Genomic DNA, 7,839 nt, shown 5'->3' on the forward strand with positions numbered 1-7,839 from the left:
AGAAGAAGAAGAAGAAGAAGAAGAAGAAGAAGAAGAAGAAGAAGAAGAAGAAAGAAAGTTGAGTAGTTAAAGACAAAGAACTAAAAAAACAACAAACCCAACAGACAAAGGACTACTGTATGTGTATGGTAGGGAAGTCAGGAAAACCATCCCCTTGAGTGCCATTGCTTTTGGAAAAAAGTGAGGAAAAGCTGGATCAAAAATATTGTGAACACTAAACTGGCTTTACATCTCCTGTGACAGGTCCTGCACAGGTCCCTGAGAACGCTGCTGGGGTACAGCACTGCCACTGTGTCTTTCATGGGCAACTGAAAGCATCAGCTCTAAAGAGCAGAAGGGTTAAGTTTGCTGGTGCAGAGGGGTACAGTGCAGTAAGGGAGTGCACGAGTTCTGGAGGTCAGCAGGTGAGGGGTGGGGTTTTGCTCCATCACTTACATCTATTGATTCCCACTAGACCTACTTTTCTAATCAATAAAACAATCTCTGACAGTCAGACTGTTCTGATACTTAAATGATAATGCAGGTAAAGACCTTAGCAGTGCCTTCCAGATGGCTGACGAGCCCCAAACATGGTCTTAAGTTCTGAGTTTGAGGTTGTCAGATCTGTCTTCTGTTTGTCTGTCTGCCATATAAATCAAAGAGCTCCATAGCTTTCTCAGCATTAATCCGTGGGCATCAATTTTGTTTAGACTGGATTCGAAGTTTCACCTGGGAAAACGCAGGTAAACAGTGTTTATAAACTAGTTGTGGGAAAGTCTTGGAAGAGGAGCTATGAAAGCTAGGAAAACAACACATTCCATTGTGAAGCCACTTCGGGGATGGTATTTTGTTACAGCAGCTTCAGCTAAGGTAAACTGTCAGCTTCAGGAGTGAATACTTTTGAGTCTTTAGAAAAAGAAACAGCCACATTCTGGTTCTGTTCTTACTAATTCCTAACAGCTCTCCTTGTATCACCGCTTTTAGATTGCAAACTGTCCCCCAGGGCTGGAGTTTAGCTCAGCTGGTTTCCAAAATCCTCTCACTTGCAACGGTTTGAGGCAGTGTAACAGTTAGGTAAGGGGTGCAAACATAGCGCACTTCTCAGCAACTCACATTCCCTGAAGAGCGGTGAGTTAAGGGCAATGGTTTTCTCTATAATGAGCAAATAATTCGTGATGTCCATTGTACTGTGAAAAGAGACCGAAGTTGTTGGAGGGGGAGGGGAGTGTACGGGGGTGTTGGCATCCTAAGCCACAAGATCACCTAGGGTCCCAGAAAGCTGTCTTACTTCTTCCAACATCAGAGTCAAGCCCAGTCCATTGACGTATATGTCTCCCTTGACCATGTCATCTTCCTTTGGATTGCTACATATTGGATTATCCACACCATTTCTGCTTCAGTGAACGCTTCCTAACTTACCCATTCATAGAAACACACTCCAAAAACTGTACATCTTGTCTCTTAGACAAACACTATCCTTTAAAACCACACAGAGTTTTGATAAAGTGGGATGGAGCAGTGCCATGCATGAGAAATAAAGTCCTTAAAATGGGCATAGTGGTGCACACCTGTAATCCCAGCACTCCAGGAGGCTGAAGCAGGAAGATCATAAGTTCAAGCCAAACCTGGACAATTTAGTGACTTAGTGAGACCCTGTCTTAAAAAAAGAAAAAAAAAAAGCAAAACAAAACAAAATGGCCTGGGGTCATACTCAGTGTGAAGGCCCTGGGTTCAATCCCCAGCGCTGAAACAAACATACAAACAAACATCCCCCGAAAGGCCTCAGACAGCCCTGTGCTGAGCTTAAGTGGGTGGTTGATAAGAACCATCTGGACAGAACTGAGGGACACTTACCGCGAGCTCCCCGCCGGGCTGGCACACTCAAGAGGTGCGTCTCAGGCTCTTCCTGCCCCAGCTCCTGCTGGGAGCCACCATGGGCCTTTTCTGACAGCATTTCCTTGGGGCCAGCTGTTGGTGGCTGTGGACAGAAGATCAAAGGTTCAGAGGTGTCCAGGCCCTCAGGCGGCTCAGTTCCTCACTGGGGATGAAGTGGGTCACCAGCAAAAGGATGGTGTCCCTCACTGGGACAACCATTGTCCCAGTCATCTGAGGCACCGTGGGCAGTCACACCCTGACTCTCACCCCAGGAAGTGGTGCCAGCCCTGGGGTTTTCTGAGACAGGGTCTCACTATGCAGCCCAGGCTAGGCCTGAACTCACGATACAGCCCAGGCTGGCCTCAAACTCTTGGAGATCCTCCTGCCTCATCTTCCTGAATGCTGGGATTCCAGGCATGTGCCACAACACCTGACACAGCCCTGAGCTTTTTTAATGGGAGTTTTTGTAAAATTACAGAGGCATCCCAAAATAAGATACTTGTTTTCACTTCTATATGTAAAATGTGTAGAGTGGCTGCAGAGAAAAAAAAAAAAAAAGAAAAACATCACAATCAAAAAATTCATTCCTAACTCCAAATAAATTGGGAAAAACTGTTAACTTGTCACCTCCACTTTGCTGGCCCCAGGGAGTAGCCGCTAGTGTCTTCCCCAAACTCTGAGGGGAGGAAAACAAGCAGGGAGATGGCCAGGATGCCTCCCAGCCAGGCAGACAAGGCTAGCTGTCAAACTCTGGCTGTGGGCTGGGGCAAGTTACTTAACTTCCGGGCATGTGGCTTTTCCTTCTGTAAAGAAGGGACATGTTTCCACAGGGAGGAGTGGTGTGGAGCACTGCGATTCTGATTGCAGTCGAGGACCGGGTGGGCCTGGGGCCTTTCAGCAAAGCCATCCCAGGAATCGAGGCTCCAGCGCTGGTTACAGGATGATACCTGTACCTCCGGGCAGGTAACTGCTCTATGCAGAGAGCTGGTATATCCCAGCCTCCATCCTGCGCAGTCAGGAGTAGTTTGGGTCTCCCACAGCCCACTATGTCTGTGACTTCAGACCTAAGTGTGCGAAACTTTTTCATCTGCCACCTCAGCATCCCCTGACCAAGTATGCACAGCAGGGCGCTGACCCCGAGGAAAGGGTGAGAGCTCAGGGTACAGGTCGCCCCAGAGCAACCAGAGACTGGCTCTCCTGACTGCTGGCTGGGCAGCACCCACACCTCCGGAGCCCTGCTCTGCACCGCCTCATCCCGGCCTGCAGGACAGGGGCAGGCTCTGCCCAGCAGAGGGTGCTGAGCCTGGAGGACCTGGGAGGGAGGACTCCTGCCTGCTGGGCTCCCTGGGTGCCCTCCCCTCTTCTCCTCGACCTCTCGCCTCCTGCAGCCTCATCACCCAGCGCCTGCTGGCTCAAGATGGCGCACCCCTCTCCCCCTCCCTCCCTAGCTGGCATCCGGTTGGTCCTGCCCCCAGGAGCCCCTTCCCAGCCTCTCTCTGCAGCGGCTACAGAGTTACCTCGCAAAGGTTTATCTCGTCCCAGCCTAAAGAGGAACTCTTGCAGAGACGAGGGAGGGACAGCCAGCAGCCCCGGAGCCAGGGGTTGGCCACTGGCTCAGACGGAAATGGAATTCGGGCTTGGAGTGAAGAAAGAGGGAGTTCCCTGGGATTTGTAATCCTGCACTGCCATCTACTGCCTGTCCTCATTCATGACCTTGGTGAAATCACCGACCACGCTTTGTCCACGCCTTTTCACTTCTCCCGGGAGTTAAGAAGGAACTTAAAGGAAAATGCTCCAGGTAGAAACCACAGCCCTGTCAGGAGGTTCATCCAGCAGCCCCACTCCAGGGTCCCACGCTCCAGGGTCCCACTGGCCTGCCTCTGCACGTGCATCACAGGCCCCAGAGCACTGAGGGACGCTGTCCCCTCCTGACAGATCCTGTGTCCCCTGACGGTGCAGGGACTGCAGATCACTGAGGCCGTCCACAGGCGCGGCTTCCCTTCACTACCTACCTGTCTCTTTCTTCTTTGTCTTTGAACCTTTGAGCTCTTCTTCCGCCTTCCCGCATCATCCGCCTCCTTGTCATTTTCAGTGGATTCCTTTGTTCAAATGCAAAGGGCGGAGGGGAGAGAATCTTAAGACTGGAAGCAGGAAACGATTTCAAGTATTAGAATTGAAAACACCATGATGACCTCGGAGGTGCACGGATTGAAATCAAGTGGGAGTGAAGGAACAGTGAACACAATTTAAGTGGCCAGTATCATCCACTCCTCAAAAGGACAAGCCCTTGAATCCTCGCATCCAAGAGAAATGGTTGTAAATAGGATATTGGAGCACTGTTGTTGCAGTTCTGCATTTATGCTTTCAAGATTTATTGAGCACTTCCTGTGTTCCAGGGCCTGGGGGCTCGGGAAAGGGTATAACATGCTTCCCACGCACCACTGAAGAAAGGCAGCTAATTAACAAGGAAATCTGCCATGACAGATGGGGAGCCATAGCCCAGGACAGACATCAGCGTCATACTTGGGGTTCCACACCCTTCTTCCCAGCCTTACCAGCAGGTAAGAAATAATGAAAATAAAGTACCTATTGGTAAAATCACCATGAGAATTTCAACGCAGAGGAAAATTGGGCAAATCTTTTTGAAATGGGAAAATCGCAAAGGTCATTTTATTTGCACATTATACTTTTTCGCATTTTAAACATAAAATATCAGAGCTGAAATCTCAAAAGCATTCAAGCTGTGGTTTTCTCGTCCTAGAGTTTTATAGACTGGGGAGCATAAGCTTCTCTGGGGAAACAAGAAGTGACAAGATAAACATTGAACCTCTCCCTGGGAAAACGAACTCATGAGACCTCTTTTTCTAAAATTGTTGTTTTTTCTAAATATGTTGCTTTTATACTAGAACACAAAGCCTGGATCTTAATGACATGATAAGGTTTCAAGGCGGCTGAGTGTAGATTGAGAGGCCAGGCCTATTGCGGAGGAGAGAGCTGAAGTCTGTCGGAGCATGGCTTTGGGGTGGATTTTCCTCATCCTTGGGAGCTGACCTCCCTCTTCCTCAGAGCTCACGGGATGCAGTGCCCTTAGCTCAGGGATGTGCCAACTTAATGACAGGATAATGGGAACACTGAGGTGTGCAAGTATGGCTCTCACACCAACCTGTTTTTATTGGCTTAGAACAGACTCAAGAGAACTCTAGGCCATCTTTTCCTTTCCAGTAATGTTTCACCTTTGATCATTGGAACCCTGTCCAGTGGAACTTGCAATGCGATGAAATGGACGCTCCATGCGGGCACCGGGTTTTGGTCACTGTGGAATTTCTAGGGACTAGAGACCCAGAACATACGTGTTTCGTGCACCAATAGGCAAATATAGATCTTTGTGGTTTGTAGGTGCTTAGTATTATACCTAAAGTTAATCTGTGTGGTTTTTCTAATGTGTTTCCCGAGGATGTCTGAAGCGTTCCCTTGGAAACAGCGCAGTTTCCCTGTCTTTGGTCTTTAACCAGTGAGCTCGTGAGCCCTGGGAGTAGCAAAGACTGAGAGGTACACTCTCTCCTCTCCCCAGTCTCTTTTTGGTCTTTTTAAGACAGGGTCTCGTTATGCAGTTCAGGCTGGGCTCACTTTGTAGCCCAGGCTGATCTCAAACTCACAATGATCCTCCTGCCTCAGCCTCCTATGTGCTGGGATTAGAGGCGTGCTCCACCATGCCCGGCTAAGTCTCTAAATTGCACGTGGCCTCCCTTCTTGGGGTCTGGGCGGGCGTTAGTGAGTCTTCATGCACCGTGAGCCAGAAATTGCAAGACTCTGTGAGAGTGTTTGGTTAGCAAATGTAATCAGTGTAATCTGCAACTGTGACCTTCACTCTGAAAGTTATAGGGAATCGTCCTGTTCAGGGCCCAGAAACAGATCGTGAATGAGAGCTGCTGTATGGTGCCCATGACATGGGGACAGCAGTTTCAGAGCATTTGGGGACAAGACAGACCGGGTGCCTATGGGTCTGCGTCACCCTCACCTTCTCTACTATGTGCCTGAAAACGAACGCCTGGAAACTAATCTTGGCCTGAGGATGCCTCCGTACCTGGAGTCTTTCCTGAATGAAGAACAACCTAACTTAGTATGTGAAGTAACTGAAAGACTAACTTAGGAGTACATATTATAACAAATAACAGTCTCTGTCAGTGCTAGGCAGTCAGTGGGTCAGCTCAGGTTTATATCAGGCACCACTGAGCTGTAACCAAGCATGCTGTTCCTCTGTTCCTTTTCTTCACTTCCGTTTCCCATCTTTAAAAGCTGCCTGACCCTGGGCAGAGAGGTGCTCTTTGAACCTCTTCTGCTTTGAGGGCTGTCCGACTCATAAATTGTCCTTGGTTCAGTGAAGTGCTATTAAATTTAATCTAATAGTTTCCTTAACACATACAATTCGTGCTTGTTAGCCTTCAGTTTCTCATTAAAAAACACATGCTCCAAGGGGGCATGTAAACAACCACTTACCTCTGTAATTATTTTTACTTTTTCTTCCCTGGGATTCATTTCAGCTCTGACGGGTCCCTAAGGAAGAACCATGGGGCTGGGGATATAGCTCAGTGGCACAGCGCCTGCCTGGCAAGTGCAAGGTCCTGAGTTTGAATCCCAGTACTGACAAAAAGAAAAGCAAGAAGAAAGAATAATGAAGTCAGGCATTTTGAAATCAATGAATCATCATTCTTCTTCCATTAATGAAGGTGAAGCTGAGCTTGACAGTTCCCCAAGTGTTTGGGCTGAGAGGACTGCGCTCACAGGAACACAGTACCTGCAGGCGAGGTAGATAGAAGCACTGCAGGAGAAGGCAGGAAGCCATGGGCACATCTGTGGCACATCCTGGGCACATCTGTGGAGTCAGCTCCCCAAGGACAACATCACAGTTCACTCTCTCCCCTCAGCCCTCTCCTCTTCTGTTCTCTCCTCACTCTTGACCTTGGTGTTCACCCAACAGAGAGACGAGAGCAGAGAGAAACCCACGTGCCCCTCATGTCACCCCCCCACCTCCAGAATCTGGTCACCCTTCCGTTTCTCCTTGCTCCTGTGAGCTGGCCTACTCCCTCGAGCCAGCTGCTCCGCCTGTGCCTGGGTCGCCTCACCTCTGTCTGCCAGGGCGCTGATCAGGACCACTTCCCTGAAGTCACCAGGACAGCCACTTCCTCCTGCCCTGTGAGCTCATGCCAGTCAGTGTTAAAGTGCTGTAATGTATCCATTCCTTTAAAATCAAACCTCTCTCTCGACTCTGCCTGTCTTTCTAGCTACTGCTTACTTTTTCAACCTTTCTAGAAAATTTCTCAAAATATTCCGTCTTTCCAATCATTTTTTGAGGGAGGTCTACCACACCCTAAAGTTGCTCTTGTTGAATCTCTAATGGCCCCTGCATCACCTTGGTCCTCATTGGCCTTTACCTCATCAGAAGTACTTAGCAATGACAATGGCCGATTATTTCCTTTTCAAGTACTTTCTTCACCTGGCTCCTGGGGTAAGTTCCTTCCTAGTGTCTCTTCCCACTTCCCACCTGCTCCTCACAGTCCTTTGTGTTTTTTCCTCATCTTCCAACCCCAAACCCTGGAATGTTGTGGGGTTCAGCCCGACCTGCCTGCTCTCTCCTGCCTCTTGGTTTCCCGTGCTATGTACTTCCTACACCGAGAGCCCGAGTCCAGACAGCTCTCCAGGACCCAACTACGTGACCACCTGATGGTCACCATCACTTGGGTAACACCTCCAACCACAGTTCTTGGCTTTTACCCTGACCCTGCTTGTGCTGTAGCCTTTGTGTCCCAATAAACAGAAATCCAGTCATCTCAGGCCAGAAGTCTTTACTTCTCTCTTACCCTTTCCTGGCATATCATAGCTGCAGTGATGAACTGTAGGTATCAACTTGAATGGAGGAAAATAACTAGCAATCTGGAAAGGTATTATTTTGGGTGCAATTGTGAGGGTGTTTCCAAAGGATGGCAG

General features: G+C 48.9%; 1 protein-coding gene across 1 annotated transcript in view; it reads right to left on the bottom strand.

The window, feature by feature from the left end:
* Window positions 1-6,446, bottom strand: part of Cc2d2a (coiled-coil and C2 domain containing 2A) — a gene marked incomplete at its 5' end in the record, with an annotated part of 110,554 nt that extends 104,108 nt beyond the window's left edge. The window contains 3 exon segments of the mRNA XM_005402527.2: window positions 1,834-1,957; window positions 3,867-3,953; window positions 6,352-6,446. Coding sequence (XP_005402584.1) covers window positions 1,834-1,957; window positions 3,867-3,953; window positions 6,352-6,390 — 250 coding nt within the window.
* Between the last annotated feature and the right edge of the window lie 1,393 nt (window positions 6,447-7,839).

This window comes from Chinchilla lanigera, unplaced genomic scaffold (genome assembly GCF_000276665.1).
Source record: "Chinchilla lanigera isolate Chin_1 unplaced genomic scaffold, ChiLan1.0 scaffold00079, whole genome shotgun sequence".
Lineage (NCBI taxonomy): Eukaryota > Metazoa > Chordata > Mammalia > Rodentia > Chinchillidae > Chinchilla > Chinchilla lanigera.